This window comes from Chiloscyllium punctatum, chromosome 45, assembly GCF_047496795.1.
Source record: "Chiloscyllium punctatum isolate Juve2018m chromosome 45, sChiPun1.3, whole genome shotgun sequence".
In the NCBI taxonomy this organism is placed as follows: domain Eukaryota; kingdom Metazoa; phylum Chordata; class Chondrichthyes; order Orectolobiformes; family Hemiscylliidae; genus Chiloscyllium; species Chiloscyllium punctatum.
The window spans coordinates 41,197,970-41,217,143 of NC_092783.1; the positions used below are offsets into that span (position 1 = coordinate 41,197,970).

Below are 19,174 nucleotides of genomic sequence, written 5' to 3' on the forward strand. Positions count from 1 at the left end.
CATCTACTAGCCACATCCTCAAAAAATTCCAAAAGATTTGTCAAACTTGTTTTTCCTTTCATAAATCCATGCTGACTATGTCAGATCCTATCACTGTTTTCCAAGTGCTCTGCTATTAAATCTTTTATCATGGACTCAAGCATTTTCCCAACTGTTGTGTCAGGCTAATCAGTCTGTAATTCCCTATTTTCCTCAACCTCCTTTTTTAAATAGTCAAGCTACATTGGCAAGCCTCTGATCCATAGGAACTGTTCCAGTATCTGTAGAATCTTGAAAGATGTCAATAATTGCACTGACTATTTCTTGGACCACTTCCTTAAGTACTCTGGGATGTAGATTATTGGGCCCTGGGGATATATTGGTCTTTAATCCCATCAATTTCCCCAACCCATTTCCGGACAATTATTGATATCCATCAGTTCCTCCTTTTCACTGTACTCTCTGTTCCCCAATGTTTTTGGTATGTTATTTGTGCCCTTCTTTGTGAAGGCAGAACCAAATTTTATCCTGAATTAATCTGCAATCTGTTTATCTCCTCATTATAACTTCCCCTGTTTCTGACTGTAAGAATGTTTGTTTCAAGTCATCCTTTTCTGTTCACACACCTATTGAGGCTTTTTCCATCAGTTTGTATGTACCCCGCAAGTTTTCACTGGTTATCCCACCACAGAACTGGTTCCAATATTCCAGAATCCCCCTTGCATTATCTCTCCAGCAACACATTCATCTGATATGTCCTGCTATTGCTACTTGCACATGGCACTGGGAGCAATCCTAAGATTACTACCATTTGAGGCCCTACTTTTAATCTTGCTTCCTAACTCCGATTTAATATTGTGACTACACTGTTTGCTGCAATGCTGCTGTAACTGACATTGCCAACATAGAATTTGTTTTAATTTACATGGCTTTAGAATCTCAAACAATTGTGATATATGGTTGTTTAGAAATGTGTAAAGGATCAGTATGGACTTGTCAGACCAAATGGCCTGTTTCCACACTGTAAGGATTCTATGGACATCCACAGAGTTCAGTTTTTAGTTTCTGTTCAATTCTGTCACACGTTTTGTGATGACCAAACAGGGTACCGACAATTTCCAGCTTGTCTCTAGGAACTAATGAACTCACTCATCAATTTATTACAAGAGTCAAAAATGTCAGCTATAATCTTGATTCAAAGCGAAGATTAATATTTATAGAAAAAAAAATCAGAATTCATGTGGAATAGTTAAGGCAAGGAACATTGATGCATTTAAGGAGGAGGCAAAAGTGAGGACTGCAGATGCTGGAAATCAGAGTCCAGATTAGAGTAATACCGAAAAAGCATAGTAGGTCAGCATCCGAGGAGCAGGAAAAAAAAAATCAACCTTTCGGACAAAAGCCCTTCATCAGGAATGAAGCAGGTCAGGCAGCATCCTGCTCCTCAGATGCTGCCTGACATGCTGTGCTTTTCCAGCACCTCTCTCATCTAGACAGCATTTAAGGAGAAGCTAAGTAAACTTCTGTGATAAATGATTGGAAGGATATGTTGATAAAATTGATTTAGGAAGATGCTCATGTTGGGTATAAGCACCAGCAAAATTTACTGGCTATTTCCACGCTATAATTCTACATTATGTTTTCTTTCAGCTAAAATCGTTTTTTTTATTATTATGTCAACAGAAAATAATGATAGTACAGTGCATTTGTGAGCCTTGATTAATTATTCCCAATATTTTGATAGGTTTCCTCTGCCATTTATCAATTTTTAAAGAACTCATCAGTTTGGATGATTCAATAAGAGGTCTCTACAATAATTAAATTCAACTTATTTTACATCAGCATTATTGACCATTATTCTGACTCGATTTTAGTTTTTTTCTTCACAAGAAGTAAAATGACAAGAGGAGAGAAATTGAAATACGTTTTAAGTGTAATAGATAGATGTAATATAAGAACATATTTTTAAATAGAAAACCAGATTAATTTTTTTTACTTCAGTGCACTGATTCTAAAATAAATCAATAAATGTTACTATGTTTTGAACATTAGACTTCCAATTAAAGTGAAGGTCATGATGAGAACAGTTGTCAGTGTGTTTGAGAATAACTAAAGAGGAACCTTTAGTGTACTGGTGATATTACCTGTAGATGTAAGTCTAAATATTATATATCCTTCGAGGTTTTACTTTAACATTAATCCATTCTCCATTAACCGTACAGCATATGAACATTAAGAATACGGTCTCTAACTCCTCAATGATCACAGTGCTAAGAAATCAGTTTATATATGTAAATATGTATTTTTTTCTGTTTCTGGGTCATATTTCACATGAAAATTCACAGAATCAAACCATTTGGCTCAAAACAGTTCTGCTCCAATTACATCTTCTCACACCCTTCCTCATGTAAGAAATGTATGTCCTCATTTTTCTTCAGAGAATGTGATACTTCATGGTTATTCGTTTGTAAATGTTTTGACCCTTTCACAGGTATATTCATGTCATCTTACAGAGTTTTGCAGTTCTCCGTAATGTCAGCTATTGTACCTGATTGAACAATATGGATCCAACACCATTCTTCATGAGATCTCATGTCTTACTTTCTGCCATTTGAAGAGTCACATTTTAACTCTACTGTTTGCTTTCTGCCCTTAAGCCAGCTAACTATCCTGACTTCATGCTTTGACATTATTTATCAGCCTGTTTAGATTCGACTAGATTCCCTACAGTGTAGAAATAGGCCCTTTGGCCCAACATGATGGGCAATTTAGAGAGAGAGGGGGTGAGTGCGTTAGAGAGTGCAGGCACTTACCCTGCACATCTTTGGATTGTGGGAGGAAGCTGGAGCACCCAGAGGAAACCCACGCAGACACAAGGAGAATGTGCAAACTCCACACAGACAGTCGCCCGAGGCTGGAATCGAACCTGGGTCCCTGGTGCTGTGCCACCATGCCGCCCTCTTGTTATCTGATAACTTATTGAATGGCCTTTTGAAAATCTAATTGCAGACTAACATTAATTTCTATCTGCTATCTTCTATATCATTCCAGCCAGCTTCCTTGAGAGATATTGCAGTCAACTTTAAATGAGGCCCAGTTATAAAATGACCTGCGACCTATGGGTGGTTCCCATCATTGGTATCTTTTTGGCTTTGAACTTAGCTTTTGATCCGATATCTTCTCATTCAGTTTGACAGCCTGTTTCCCACCTACCTTAAACTTCAGTGTAACCAAAGCTTCACTGCCCGTATCTTAGTTTATGCAGAATCACCTTCACCCAAATTCACTTCGCTTGTTTATCTGCCTTGGACTCCTAGATGAGGAGTGACTCAAATGTATTTTTTTGTCCTCGTGTTCACATACTTCCAATGCCTCATCCTTTCCTGTCTTCACAAACTCGCTAAAACTCTGTATTCCTTTACTTCTGGTCCCTTGTGTAGCTCTGACCTTCATGGTCATACCCACGGTTGTCTAGGCCGTGGAATTTCACCAGTAAATTCTCTCTCTATCCCCTCCCAGAATGCTCCTTCAAAATCCTCCTACCATGAGTGACCATTTGGTTGTTTAGTTTAATTAGTGTTCATAGCCCAATATCAGATTTTTATAATAATATGTCTGTGAAGTGCCTTGGAATATTCTTAAATGTGAAAGGTTCGATGTGACTGCAAATTGATGTTTGCTCACATTCTGCATTCCTGTCCCAGATTCAAGTCTATAGTCTGTGATTTCCTCAGAGTTACTCCCATTCTGTTGCTTTGAACTCACCAAGAAAGCAGGAGAAATCTCATTTATATTAACTTCTGACAATGATTCTGGGCTTTCACGGAAATTCTGAGTTAACACAATTTATTGGATTTTAAAAACATATTTTACATTGAATAATTACACAATACTTTTGCCATCTTTTTCTTAATGTGTTTGTCAGTGATTTTGTATTTCTAATGGGAATTTCATAAGACCATACCATTATGAAATTAAGTTTCACTCACTCATTTTTGCCTTCTCTTTGCATTATCTTTTTCTACTGCATAGATCATCGTTAAATTCCTACAGGAACTCCTGTTTATTATTATAGCCTGTTTTTATAGTCAAATTTATTATTATGTCAGTGGTGAATTTATTTTACCTTCAGTCACTTCAGCACTCCAGTCACTTCAGTCTTTCGTAAAAAGGAACCTTAAGGCAAGTGATAAAGACTCATTTTCCATTATAGATGTAGAACTGTGATATAATCTGATTTTAAACAGAAACTTTTGTCAATGCAGTGTACAGTCAATTATAACAATATTGATTTTGAGACTACATTGTCCATTGAACAAAAGCTGGAGCCCATTAACTTCCAATCTTAAATGTAATTGCTCCAGAGATTTAGCAACTGCTTTTTATACACAGAAAACCCTTTGGTACAAACCAAGACTTGTATACACACTTTTAAACTTATTTATACCTGAGATGGGAAATCATAGAATACATGTGTGAAATTTTATGATGTGTGATATGGAACTTATCAAGGAGTGGCAACGTAGAATTATTATTCAAAGAAACATAGATGAAAGAAAATGTAAAACATTATTTATACCGAGATGGGAAATTATAGAATGCATTTTTGAGATTTTATGATGTGTGATTTGGAACTTATCGAGTGGCAACATAGAATTATTATTCTAAGAAAAGTAGTTGAAAGAAAATGTGAAAAGTAGGAAGGCAGGACAGAAGACATAAGTTCAGGATGTAACAAGATGGATTTCTGACAAATACCAGTAAATATTTTATCAGGTACAACCAGAACATAGAACATGCTCATATCTAAAATACTAACTTAGCCTAAATCTATCTCGTTATTACAAGCCAGTAATATCATTGAATTTGTTCAAAGGAGAACAAAGGCAGTTTTTTTTTCTGTATATGCTGTCTTTTTCCTAGAATTGGGTAACTTGAATCTTCTAATGGTTAGGATAATCCATGCGGTTTATGGATAATGGCTTTTACACAACTAAAAATTGTAATGTCATTATTGCAAATTTATGCTGTCAGAAGCTCGTGTGAATAGTATATGTTTCAAATGTCATGGTAGTTAGAGAATCAAAAGAGGGAAAATGGGTTTTGTCTAATGCTTGGTCCATAATCACCATTGGTCCGCACTTACTGGGAAGCACAAGGCTTTGCCCAAAATTGGCGCTATTTACATGAGTTTGACTGAGCTGTCAATCCCTGTTACATCCCCGTAATAAGCTTCCCAACTGTAGCAAACTCAATTTTGGGCTGTTTACAATATTAATTAAGGTCTTAGATATATTAAAAGGTTAATGTTGAGAGGAGGATGTAGTCATAGGCCAGTAGAGATCCTTGGGAGTCTTGTGGTTCTTAAAGGAATGCTCCAGTTCCTCCAAGTATATGAGAATTATTCTTTTTGTTTAGGCTGCTGAAGAATCTTGAGCATGTCAGGTCCAGAATTAATCTGCATCGTCAGTCAACTTAGATATGATTTGAGCCTAATCTCCTTCACCTCGCTGTTACCTATCCCACTATGTTGCCACCAATACCTTTGGCCTGGATCAGGTACAGTTGAGGCTTCTTAAAACTGGATCTGCACTTGACCATTTCACATTTGGGCGCAGAGATCCAATTTCTACCGCAATATTTCCATGCATCATCTCACTCAGTTCAAAATATGGATACGACTCTTCTACATTTTAAAGTACTTGGTTCAACCATAGCTGCTCACTCCCATTATGAGTTTACACATGTATTTGGAAGGATTCAACAAGTGAAATACAAGAATGCTATATATCTGCAGCTTGTGATGTGAAAGTACGTGCCCTTCATTCATGGTTTGCATCATCTCGTCTAAAATACTGAAACAAGGAGTGAAATTTTTCAATATTAAGGAAGTAAGCTACGACTCAAATTGCATCGAGAAATCATAACTTGCAAATTCATATGCTGCAATTGAGTTTGTGGTTCCTCATTTACAAAACAATACAGTTTGCATGATTTATTTAAGAGTATTCTCTTCCATCACGTGGACCAGTAAAGCTGTAAGATTTCTTCCTTACTTCCATACGTAGGATGCTATGATTAAACCTTTTTGTGACATGGTTATCCTCTGGTAGGCTATAATAATGAGATAAAAATTATTCCAGAGAAAAGGTTTTTGTTAGGTGTGATAAGTTTCACAGGGTACTAAAATTAAGTGAAGAAGGAGTGAATCTGATCTCATCTTTCTAACTCCTTCAATTGATTACAACAATGTGTTTTGACTTCTTTTACCATGCAAGTAACTCTCACTTCAATTAAAACACATAGTCAATTACAAGGTTTTCTTGATTGACTGAAAAAGGAACTTTATGACTAACCTGAAAAAAGTCTTCGAAATGTAACATAAGCATTGGTATAAAGTTTAAAATGGACCTAGTGTCTAATGTGAAAAGTATACTCAAGAACAGGCAGTTTAAAAAGTCTTTTACCATTCTTGAGGTGTTTGGTTTTAACCTGAGATCATAATTGTTTAATTGGTGCCTTGTTTCCTCGGCAGTGGCTGTTTATGTTTATCCTTGATTTGACAGTGAATGTTCCTCTAATTTGCTTTATTATCTTTGCTTTTTATTAAAGGGAGAGAGAAAGGTATGAAGCCGACAATTCAGCTGTTACAACTCCGCTATTTTTTTCTTTGCTTTACCCCAATCGTATTACCTAAAATACTGTTCATTTATATTGTTATGATTGACTGATCTAGTCTGCTGAAAATTAAAACCTGCTTTCCTGGTGTTGTCACAAAAGTTAAAGGTTTTAAAATGTAGACAAAGTTCCCCAATTTACCGGAGCCTCAGATGCAAGCTTATAGAAAGCATGGACCAGGTTTCAGTACTGAGCAATAATCACTATTCATTACAAGTAATTAATCTCTAGCTTCAGGTAAACAATTATAAACATCGGCATAAAATATTATTAATTTTTAACATTCTAACCCCTTTATGAACTCCATCTTGCACATAATCAGAAAACGCAAAATGGCTTTATTGCCAGAATGGAAAATTGGGAAAGACATTTCAGTAACCTTTGTTCCAAGGTTCTGTCTTTGAGATGATCCGTATGACCCTTCTGCTAGCCAGCACATTGCTTCAGTCGTCTTTTTCTGAATGCTTCCACTGATTAGTAAGAGACACAAGATAACTGGTTCGCTCTTAACAATTCTGACTTTTCAGTTTAAAGTCACAGCTTATAACAGGAGGAAAGATTTTTTTTTCTTGAGGTTTACACTGAATTTTGAGTGCAGAAAGATTTCTTTCCAGCTAGGGAAGAACAGAACATTTCTCTGTTTTTAACTTCGAGCAGTTCAGATATCTGAGAACCAATCACATCGTTGTTGGCAGGAAAAGAAAATACCTCTAGTCCATAGACCAATCAATTTCTTGTTGTGAGCTAAAGCTGTATCTAATATCCCTTGGCTCTAAATTGGCTGCAGTCCAATCTCCAATTACTGCTTGTTCAAGCAGTTATTTATGATGCCTATAATGGGTATCAGGCTAGTTGTTTTTGAAAACATGCAGCATCCTTTTTAAAACCTCGTTTTAAAACTTCTTTCTTATTTCAGTCCATAGTGTCTTTTAAATGCTGGATTTTAAAAAAAAAACTGTGTTTACAAAATGTTCCCTGGCTTGATTGGATACTCTGCAGGCACCTTTCATCCAAATATATGAAACTTCCAGAAAGGCGTCAATCAACCAAAAGATATAGATCTGAGTGATTGGTTTAATTTTAAAAAAAAATAAGCATTTCATGAGATGGTTTAAATTGATCAGATGATCTGTGAGGCCATCTTAACTCTTTTTTTTCTTTTAAAAATTTATTTAGCTCATGAACTGTCACAGGTATTTAAAACAAATCACTGAAGTTGAAAATTAATAATTCATTTTGCCACTATTGTAACAAGGAAACTCTGAAACTCAAGAGATCAATTGACTGAAATAATTGTCACTGATTTGTTTATCTATTCCCAAATTATTCAACAAATAAAACTTTTTTCACCACCAAGCATCCCACACAATATTTTCCATATAATTACACCGTGAAGCATTGGTTAACCTCTGTTTCTAATTTGCATTGCCTAAAATATTCAAAATTATATGACCACTTCACTTCAATGAAATTCCAATCAACTCAGCTGAAATTAGAGAAATTGTCTGTTAGTTAAAATGAACTTAAATAATCTTAAGGATTCTGCAAAAGTCATTGTTCCATTTGTTCACCACTATTTTAAGGATTTTGCAGGAATGTTATCAGGGGTGGTAACTCTTTCTGTCCTGAACAAGGTAAATGATGCAAAGAGGCTGGAAGTTCCCATTTACCTTGTTCAGGTAGAACAAGGTATTGGACTGAAGGTAACTATGCCTAATGGGATGTAATGTGTCAAATGGGCATGTGCTCTGGTGGGAAACCCAAACCAGAAAAGCACCCCAGAAGAAATTAACAGGTTTTCTTGTGGAAACGTATTCTGGCTCAACGTAAGAGGCAAATATTCAATAGAATTAGATCACAGGTTAAGGGGATTGTGAGAGATTTTGGAGAGTGTGGCTAGACAGCTTCTCCAACTGACAGGCGGGTGCTAGATTTTCCCACATTGTGAGATAACCAAGCGTATGTCAGAGATGCATGTGCACTGATGCTGACATCAGGCAGACCCATGGAAAGTAAGTGTCCTGTGACCAATTTGCCAAACTGTGATGAGTACATTGTTGAAGGCTCCTGGCAGCTACAAATCTGACAGGACCACCAAGGTTATTTCTCCTCTCTCATCCATTTTCAAGAACATTTGTTTGTTTGAAACAAAATTGTTAATGGGAGATGATTTTATTTACCTTCAAAGATGTTTTCTCCATTTAAAATTGGGCTAGTTCTTCAGTGGGAAAAATATTCACAAGTCATTATCACCCCACATACCGTCAGATCACATACGCCACCTTTATGACCCCGCACAAACCTAAAATGAACATTCAATGTAGAGCAAGCATAGGCCATTCAGCCTATCAAGCTTTCTGCACTATCCAAAAAGACCAAGGCTGTTGTGATTGTTACCTCAAAGCCACATATCTGCCTACCCCTGACAAACGTTCACATCTTTGCTTAGCAAAGAACTGTCTGCTCTGCCTTAAGTATATTCAAGAAATTTGCTTCCACCACCTTATGAGGAAGAGAGTTCTAAAGACTCAGGATATCCTGTGAAAAACAAATCTGCCTCATTACTGTTTTTAAAAGGGCAACACCTGATTTTAAGTAATGAGCCCTGAGTTCAAGGTTCTCCTGGAAGAGGAAATATCCTCTCCATATCTATCCTGTCAAGTCCTCTCAGGATTTTGAATGTTTCAATTAAGTGACCTCTTACTCTTCTAAATGCTGGTCATACCAGCCATTCTCTGAACTTTTTAAAACATATTATAGTTCATTTGGCTATGACAGTAATATTCTTTTAAACCGATAGCCAAGCTCCATACCCATGAGGACAGCCTTAACCGTGACCTTGGGTTCATGTCACACTACATCTCACTGCCAACATACTGTTCGGTGTTTGCAAAATCTTCCTTACTCTTCTGTTTTGACACCATCACCTTGATGACTTTTGATAAAGTCCCACACAAGAGGTTAGTGAGTAAAATTAGGGCGCACAGGATTGGGGGCAAAGTACTAGATTGGATAGAGAATTGGTTGGCTAATAGGAAACAAAGGGTAGTGATTAACGGCTCCATTTCGAAATGGCAGGCAGTGACCAGTGGGGTACCGCAGGGATCCGTGCTGGGACCGCAGCTTTTTACAATATATGTAAATGATATAGAAGATGGTATCAGCAATAACATTAGCAAATTTGCTGATGACACAAAGCTAGGTGGTAGGGTGAAATGTGATGAGGATGTTAGGGGATTACAGGGTGACCTGGACAAGTTAGGTGAGTGGGCAGATGCATGGCAGATGCAGTTTAATGTGGATAAATGTCTGGTTATCCACTTTGGTGGCAAGAACAGGAAGGCAGATTACTACCTCAATGGTATCAAATTAGGTAAAGGGGCTGTTCAGAGAGATCTGGGTGTTCTTGTCCACCAGTCAATGAAGGCAAGCATGCAGGTACAGCAGGTCGTGAAGAAGGCTAATAGCATGCTGGCCTTCATAACAAGAGGGATTGAGTATAGAAGCAAAGAGGTGCTTCTGCAGCTGTACAGGGCCCTGGTGAGACCACACCTGGAGTACTGTGTACAGTTCTGGTCTCCAAATTTGAGGAAAGACATTCTGGCTATTGAGGGAGTGCAGTGTAGGTTCACGAGCTCAATTCCTAGAATGGCAGGATTGCCTTACACGGAAAGACTGAAGCGACTGGGCTTGTATACCCTTGAGTTTAGAAGACTGAGAGGGGATCTGATTGAAACGTATAGGATTATGAAAGGACTGGACACTCTGGCAGGAGGGAACATATTTCCATTGATGGGGGAGTGCCGAACCAGAGGACACAACTTAAAAATACAGGGTAGACCATTTAGGACAGAGATGAGGAGAAACTACTTCACCCAGAGAGTGGTGGCTGTGTGGAATGCTCTGCCCCAGAGGGCAGTGGAGGCCCAGTCTCTGGATTCTTTTAAGAAAGAATTGGATAGAGCTCTTAAAGGTAGTGGAGTCAAGGGGTATGGAGATAAGGCTGGAACAGGATACTGATTAGGAATGATCAGCCATGATCATAGTGAATGGCGGTGCAGGCCCGAAGGGCAGAATGGCCTACTCCTGCATCTATTGTCTATTGTCTATTGTCTATTGACTTGTTATTATCTCTTTACCTTAATTAGTTTGTACAGTTTTGGATTACTTGTTATTTTGGTTAGACCCTCGTCATGTGACTCTTATACCTATCATGTTATTCCAGCTATTTAATTTGTCTCTAGCACCATCTTATTTTTGATTTTTTGTAATTATCTCTCTGCTTTAATTAATCAGATCATAGGTGATCCCTTCACTTGTTATTCAGCTGTTGACACTTTACTCATACTGTCTGACACTTTTGATTGCCTGCAAAGGCTTGTAATTCAGCCTGTCAACAATCCACTGTCACTATTTTGTACTATCTTTTGACATTCTTAATTAACTGGAATGATCTTAAAATTATCTCTCCACCTATAAATTCTGTGCCCGTGCGCTTCCCTCCACTTCACCTGATGAAGGAGCAGCACTCCAAAAGCTTGTGATTTCAAATAAAACTGTTGGACTATAACCTGGTGTAATGTGACTTCTGACTTTGTGCACCCCAGTCCAACACTGGCATTTCCACATCAGTAGTATTCTTGCCTTTGATGCACAATTTCCTGGGTTCAAGCATCTCAGTACAGAACCTAGACACTTAAATTACATTGTTCACAGTTTTATTCTTTAAATGCAGCTCAAGCCTCTTTCATCTCATTTGTTAGATGTTGGGATTGTTGAAAGGATGTTGCGTCCTCTGGTCTTCTGACCAACATATGTGTCAACTATGGCACAAGAAATATATTCACTGGCTTTCTGTGTAGTTTATTGTTTATGGGATTTTCATGTGAATCCATTGAATGCATTATTTGGTTACATAGAAAAGATCACATTTTGACATATTTAATTTCTTTAAAAACACTTTGGTCATCTTTATATAATCATAGTTAGCTAAATGTGAGATTTCTTTCTTTCAGCCATTTTAAACATTTTAAACAAAATTATTTATTCTAGTTTTATCGTGTGCTTTATTATGTCAATTTCAAAGTCTCAAAGTCTACGATCTAATAGGAAGGGGATCAAACTGGTACAGTGAATTATTAAATTGCCCATTTATTTATAACATCAAATTAAATACAGCCCAGACTGATGGAATGAATATGCTGTAAACATTTATTTCACTTCAAATTCTGAGAGTCATTTTCCATTGCCAGCAATAAAGTAGCCCAAAATTGTCCAAACTTGGAAGTAAAAACCGCAGTATCTGTGATAGACCGACAAAAACCTAGCTGGTATGACAAACGTAAATATTACCATTGCCCAATGGAAATACACTTACCTGCTTAAAGTTATGTCATAATGCTTTTTTCTGTAGACATTTGTAATCTGTTTAATCAAAATTTCTGACATTGACTCTACCTGCTCGAAGTACAAACCTATTCCAATTTCATATCTTAATAAGCAATAATTTATTCAAAAAGTTTAAATGCATTCTGCTTGTGATTTTCTTTGTGAGTTATGAAGATACACTCTTGTGGAGACGTGGCATAGACCTGTTTGAAGTTTGAAATAAAAACAGAAACTGCTGGAGAAACTCAGCAAGTCTAGAACATCTGTGGGAAGAAAGCAGAGTTATGAATTCAGTTACCGATGAAGAATCACTAACTCTGCTTTCTTCCCACAGATGCTGTGTTTGTCTAGTAATTTCTGTTTTTGTTTTAGATCTCAAGCATTCACAGTTCTCTAGATTATTTTCCTGCATGAGGTATCCTTAATTGAACAGACTGTTGTGATTGCTACCCTTGATAGTTATGTACATAATGTTAAATTTCTTATTCAAATAGGTAATAAATCAAAAAAAGAAAATAAAGAAGAAGAAATATGTTAATTCAGGAACAGTAAGTAATATTCTTCTACATTTGGTCACTAGGGCTTTATTTCATGTGGGTGTTCTTTGAGGTTTTACACTATCCTGTGAATTTTCTCAACAATGGTATGTATGGTTTTCATTATAACTAATGGATCAAATTTCAGAAAAATAACCACCTACAATAAATGACTGTGGAATTTTTATGAAGAGATATTTGACAACCACAAAGGTTAAGTCAGTTTTCAAAGGCCAGAAAGATTGTTCAGCAGTTATTATGATTTAGTGCACCATTAAAAGCCTTTATAATCAAGGCGGTTTTCTTCTGGGGACTCCTCACAGCAGTATTAAATAAATATGAATGGGACATTGTCAGCACCGCTTTATTGATGTTTTTGTCTCTGGGTTCTTCATTTTGAAGCTGTTGAGAGAGGGGGATTGATGACAGCAACTACAAGCTTTTCATACACTTTACTGCATATGTGCAGGTACTAGAACTTGCAATCAGTTTGACAGTGCAATGATGTGATGCATTGACATTTTCACCATCATTACAACACAGGCCATGCCCTGCAGGGTAGCACAGTGGCTCAGTGGTTAGCACTGCTATCTCACAGTGCCAGGGACCCAGGTTTGATTCCACTCTTGAGTAACTGTCTATGTGGAGTTTGCACATTCTCCCCATATCTGCTTGGGTTTCCTCCAGGTGCTCCAGTTTCCTCCCACAGTCCAAAGATGTGCGGGTTAGGTGGATTCGCCATGGGAAATGCAGGGTCCCAGAGTTAGGATACAGGGTGTAGGTGTAGGTGGGATACTCTTTAGAGGGTCAGTTTTGACTTAATGGGCTAAATGGCCTGCTTCTAGACATTAGGAATGATGTGATGTCCAGCATACCTCATATCATTGTCATAAAACCTTGTTCATACTCTATGCAGTAAGTAATGAAGAAATTCAACATTTGAGAAGGAAACTCATTAGATATCAAATTTTGTTAAAAACAATAAAGATAAATCTACATTTGTCATATTTCTTTCACTTTAAGTCATTCTGAGATATCTGAAAATTAACTGTTGTGAATGATTCAAGATTCCCTGTTTCCGTCTATGGAAACATAACATTCCCATTATTTGATCATTTGTCATGAAACAGGTTAGAAGGTATCTGTTCCGATTTTAATTTACATGGGGATAACCAGAAAAGATTAAGGGGAGATTTTATGGAGAAGTTCAAAATTAAGAGGGATTTTGATAATATAGATCAGAAGAAATGTTTTCCACAGGCAGTAAGATTGGTAACCAGAGGATGTGGATTCAAAATGATTCACAAAAATTCATGGAGAAGATGAAGATATTATTTGTAATCAAGCAAACAATGATTATCTCAAATATACCAACAAAAAGGATGGTGAAAACAATAGTATTTGATAATGAATAGTATTCAATAGTAAAAATTCTATTTTAATTCAAAACCTAAAAACTTGCAGTACTAAGGGGTAAAATCAGGGGAGTAAGATAAATTGGATAACTCTTTAAAAGAACTTATCCAGTCACTGTGGATTGACGAGCCACCATTTATACTGCAGGTTTTGTCAATTGTTTAGCATAATGCAATAGTTATTAACGTTCAGAAATAGGTGCCTAACTTTTATTGTATTAGTTATTTGAGTGCAAAGACATAACTGTGTTGCAGAGCAATGCAACTGCAGATTAAGTGCTTAATATATGTGCTTAATATATGGATTTTGTATAGGTGAACGGCCCAAAAAAAACCTCCACAAAACCTGTTCTGAAACTCAATTTGAATTACCACCTATCTTATAAATAAGCATGTATTTATTTTATGCGAAAGCTTTTTATGCTATCAATTTGGGTAAACTTTTCGATGATAAGCAATTGTGCCAACTTTTTCACAAGACATCCTTGTCTTCTTTCAGTTCACCATATTTTTCCTTTCCCTCTAGGTTACATTATTATCTTTCACAGTTGAATCTGAGCATACATTCCTCGATTATATTAAAGGAGGGTGAGTAAATTTTAAAATTAGTTGGATACAGCTGCAATGTAATACTATAGTTGGTCAAAATCTTTTTTTCTTGCCAAATTGATTTATGTTCCTGGAGGAAGAAGACTCAGAAGAATATAATGTGATGCATGGGCTGTGATGCTCAATAACATGTAGTATCTTAATAGGGGGTGAACCTGTGTAGATATGTTTGAAGTTTTGGTTTTTTGCACAGACAAGGTTGGTTGCATGGACACTACAGAAATTAGTTAATATATTCAAATAAATAAAGAAATATGAATAATGATAAATATGTCTCAGTTTGGTTTATATTTAGGTGTGCATTGATACATTCTTAGGTTTATACAATGTCATCCTGATTCATTTCTAGCACTTTTCCGTAACCAAATTGATTTCTGAGATGGCAGAATTGACATACGAGGCAAGATTGAGTTGCTTAGGATTGTAATCAGTTGGGCTTGAAGAATGAGGGTCGATCTCACAGAAACATTTAAAATACTAACAGGAGTAGACAAGTTAGATGCGGGAAGCTTTTTCACGATGGTGAGGGGGTCCAAAACCAGGAGTCATTATTTAAGAATGAAGGGTGAAACTTTCAGGAGTGAGATCAGAAATATTTTCACACAGAGATTGGTGAACCAGTGAAATGCATTACCGCAGAAAGTGGTCGAAGCCAAAACATTGTTTTCAAGAAGGAGGTAGATATAGCTCTTGTAGCTAAAGGGATTCAGGGATATGAGGGGAGGGTGGGATCAGGGTATTGAGCTCAACAATCAGCCATGATCATATTGGATGGCAGACCAGACTTGAGGGGTTGAATGGCCTACACCTGCTCCTATCTTCTAAGAATCACAGGTCATAGTTTCAAGCTCCACTACAGGTTTTTAATGCACAATACTTCAACAAAGTAGAAGTACACAATTTTGTTGAGATATTTGTTGAGATATTGAACTAAGGGGGTCTGCCTAGCCAGGTGGCTATAGCCTAACCTTGTTTGTGATTTAGGGGTTGGTTGAAAAATAATACCACTAGATCAATAGATTAATTAGCTATTCATCTCAATTAATATTTTTTGGATTTAGCATTGTTGCACATACTGGCATTACTGTAATCTTGGACTCCCGAAGTATTTGGTTTTCAATCACACTGCAACTGCCAGAGAATGTGAATTATAAATCTAGTTTTTTTTTAAATCCAAATATCTTTCTGCAGAAAAATAAATGGTTGTGATGAAAACATTCAATGACGGAAATAATCATTTATCAACAAAGACAACGTTAAATATATTTAAGTGGGAATTTAAATTTGGAATTGCTTATTTTCTTTTAATATTTAGCAATTATTAATAAAGACATTTATATAACACTTAAAAGTTTAGATAAGCATAATCTGAACCATGTATGAGAAAATGTATCTGACATGTTGGCTTATGATGTAGAAGAGTATTATGAAAAGGAGACAAGCAGTGAAAAATTATAGTTCTGAAATAAAGGTAGAAATATAATACATTTTTGAACAGTAATCTCGTAAAGATTTTCAAGATCAAAAGTGATTTTGTGTGAATGAAAAATGATGTATTGTTTCTGCTGTATTGGTAGCCTTGTAATTGAGGGAATATTCAAAATATCAGATTACCATTAGAAATTCAAAAGAAGAGACTGGAAAAAAGGAAGGTGATGGCCTAGTGGTATTATTGGTGAATTATTAATCCAGAGATCCGAGTAATGGTCCGGAGATCTGGGTTCGAATCCCACAATGGCAGATGGTGGAATTTGAATGCAACTATAAAAAACTGGAGTTAAGATTCTAATGATGACTGTGAATCTGTTGTTGATTGTCAGAAACCCATCTGGTTTACAAATGTCATTAAGGGAAGGAAACTGCTTACATATGATTTCAGCAATATGGTTGGCTCCCAACTGCCCTCTGGGTAATTAGGGATGGACAATAAATGCTAGCCTGGCTGTTGACATCCTACTCCTGTTAATGAGTGAATAAACAAAAGAAGAATTCAAAAACTGTGGAATGTACTACCATCAGAAGAAACTGATGCATGAGACACAAACAAAATTGTGCATGGATATGAAAAGGAGGTCCTTTTAAAAAAAATTCAGATAGTCCTTTGTGTGTTATAATTTCTAAGAAATTGAGAATGTGTGAGATGTACCAAACCTTATTGGTAAGTGCATTAGATAGCAAATTGAACTGCTAGCCCATATTTTGCTGTCAGAATCATGGTGACACTAATGTTACTCACCATTACTTATACGTAAGTGCTACTACAACTTTATGTAAGAGCAGATGCATCTAAGCATTACTGTTCCAATGCCATTAATTGTACAAAACAGTTTCGTGCTGTCCAGCTCAACATTGAAATTCTTTGAGTGACACATAGTTGCTTTGTTTGCATGGTGGATTTTTTTTCATTTATTCACATGATGAGGGCATCACTGGCTAGGCCAGCATTTATTACCCACCCTTAATTGCCTGGAGAGCAGTTAAGGGTCAGCCATAATACTATTGATCTGAATCACATATACACTAAGGATAGCACTTTATGGGCATTAGTAAAACACATGGTTTTTCCAACAATTGGAAATAGATTCATGGTCATCATTAGACTTTTAATTCCATTCTTTTTACTGAATTCAAATTCTACCGTTTGAGGTGGTGGGATTCAAACTCGGTCTATTACCTGCACCTCTGGATTAACAGTCCAGTAATATTATCACTGGGACATCAACTCCCTGTCCACCTTTCATTAACAGCAGAGAGTTAAATCTTGTATTTCAGTTTCCTTTATACTATATGGTAAGTTTATTTTTGGCAGTTAACCACTCTGGCACCGAAAGTTAACCATTAACTGTGGAATCTCATTCCTTCAGGTTTCCATTGTGACAAATTTAAAAATGGAAGTTTTTTTTTAGTGAAATGGATGACCTTTTTCTTTCTGTCTCTTTCTCAATCCAGATTCACTTTCCCTCTTTGTTTCTTTCTATTCCTAAATTCACCCAGTGTAGCATACATTTCCTTCTCATGGCTTCTCCTGTTAATTTCTTAATCCTTCAATATCATTTGTAAAGGAGACACACATTGCTGGTGCTGGTCCCAGCTGCCTATTTTGCCTTGCAGCACTGTTATCAGTTACTTTCACTAATCCACTGTAAAAAAAATCTAGAATCCTCAACACGCAAGGGCAGATCTAAGTAATTACAGGCACAACAGATTTCCTGCTGCTACAAATTATGACCTCTGAGTTTTTATGTAAATTAAGCAGACAAAATTACACAGAGTAGATGCTTTACTTGAGAGTTACGAAGGATATCCCAGTTTTAAAAACATCTTTAAGTTGTATGAATGCAAATTTTCAATCAAGGTGTTAACTTTGCAGAACTATTTAAGTAATTTCATGACCACAGGAAACTACTCAACAATAATGAGACTTCCTACAGTGCATAAATTGAACAGTAAAAGGAATATTTTACAATCAGTATCACTTGACTAAACAATCCAGACACTGAGTAATGTCATTAATGTGTTTTTTTTGTACTTTGCTGAAGCTATATAAAATAGTCAGAGATTGTGGTAAAAATAATGGTGAGACAATCAAAGTTCAATTTTATTAATGTGATGGAAGTTATCATTGACAGTGCTATCAAAGGGAGGCATTGGCATAAGTGTTATTGTCAGTATTAATAATCCAGCAGCTCAGGCTAATGCTTATGGATACAGTTAGGAGATCAAAGGCTTTGGGGAAAAAAAGCAAGAAAGTGAGTTGAAGATTTTAGACCAGCAAAGATACATTGAATGACAGAGCAGATTCAATGGGCTGAATAGCTATGCTCTGGTCCTATATTTTATGGAAATTATACAGATAGTACAGCATTGACCCAAAAACCAACGTCAAGCCTAGCCTGTCAACCCTATAAAGTCCTCCTTACTAATATCCGTGGTTTTATGCCAAAGCTTGGAGAGCTGTCCATAGAAAGTCAAGCAACAACTTGATACAGTCATGCTGACAGCATCATTAACTTAGAGACAGTGCTACAGAGACCACCTTCATCATCTTGGAGTATGATCTGTAATACTTGCTGTGAGTTTGCCTCGATCAAGATATTTTACCTGTGTGGCAATGATTGTGATATCTCCTGTAAGAAATTGGATATGGATATTGTGCTATTGAAAAATCTACCAAACACTTATTACAACTCATTAGTCTGTACAAATATTACATTCCTCAAATATGTAAGTGTCTGGACTCATAATAGCTTGCAAATTTACAACAGAACAGCATGCTTCAAATTTTGCGACCAGTGATTTGAGCTCAGATAAAGTATGAAATTTTCATACCCTCTGGTCATATGCTCTGATGCAGTGCTGATGTCATGAGCATATCTGATAGTTATACTGACATATTAACAATTCAACATAACACAACACAAAGGTCCTGGCAGGACAGATCCACCAAAGGTGGCAGCATTGTGATAGATATTTTCCAAATAACCTGTTCACAGATGTTATTACACACTTCTGAAGAAGATGAGACTTGAACCCAAGCCTCCTGGTCCAGGGGTAGGGACACTACAATTG

General features: G+C 36.6%; 1 protein-coding gene across 5 annotated transcripts in view; it reads left to right on the forward strand.

Moving 5' to 3' along the window:
- The window catches only part of LOC140467305 (copine-8-like), a 594,693-nt gene that overhangs the window by 459,220 nt on the left and 116,299 nt on the right, over positions 1–19,174 (forward strand). For all 5 annotated transcript variants that reach the window (XM_072563573.1, XM_072563576.1, XM_072563574.1 and 2 more), the window contains 2 exons: positions 12,540–12,593; positions 14,523–14,584. In XM_072563573.1, coding sequence (XP_072419674.1) covers positions 12,540–12,593; positions 14,523–14,584 — 116 coding nt within the window. The remainder of the gene's footprint in view (positions 1–12,539; positions 12,594–14,522; positions 14,585–19,174) is intronic.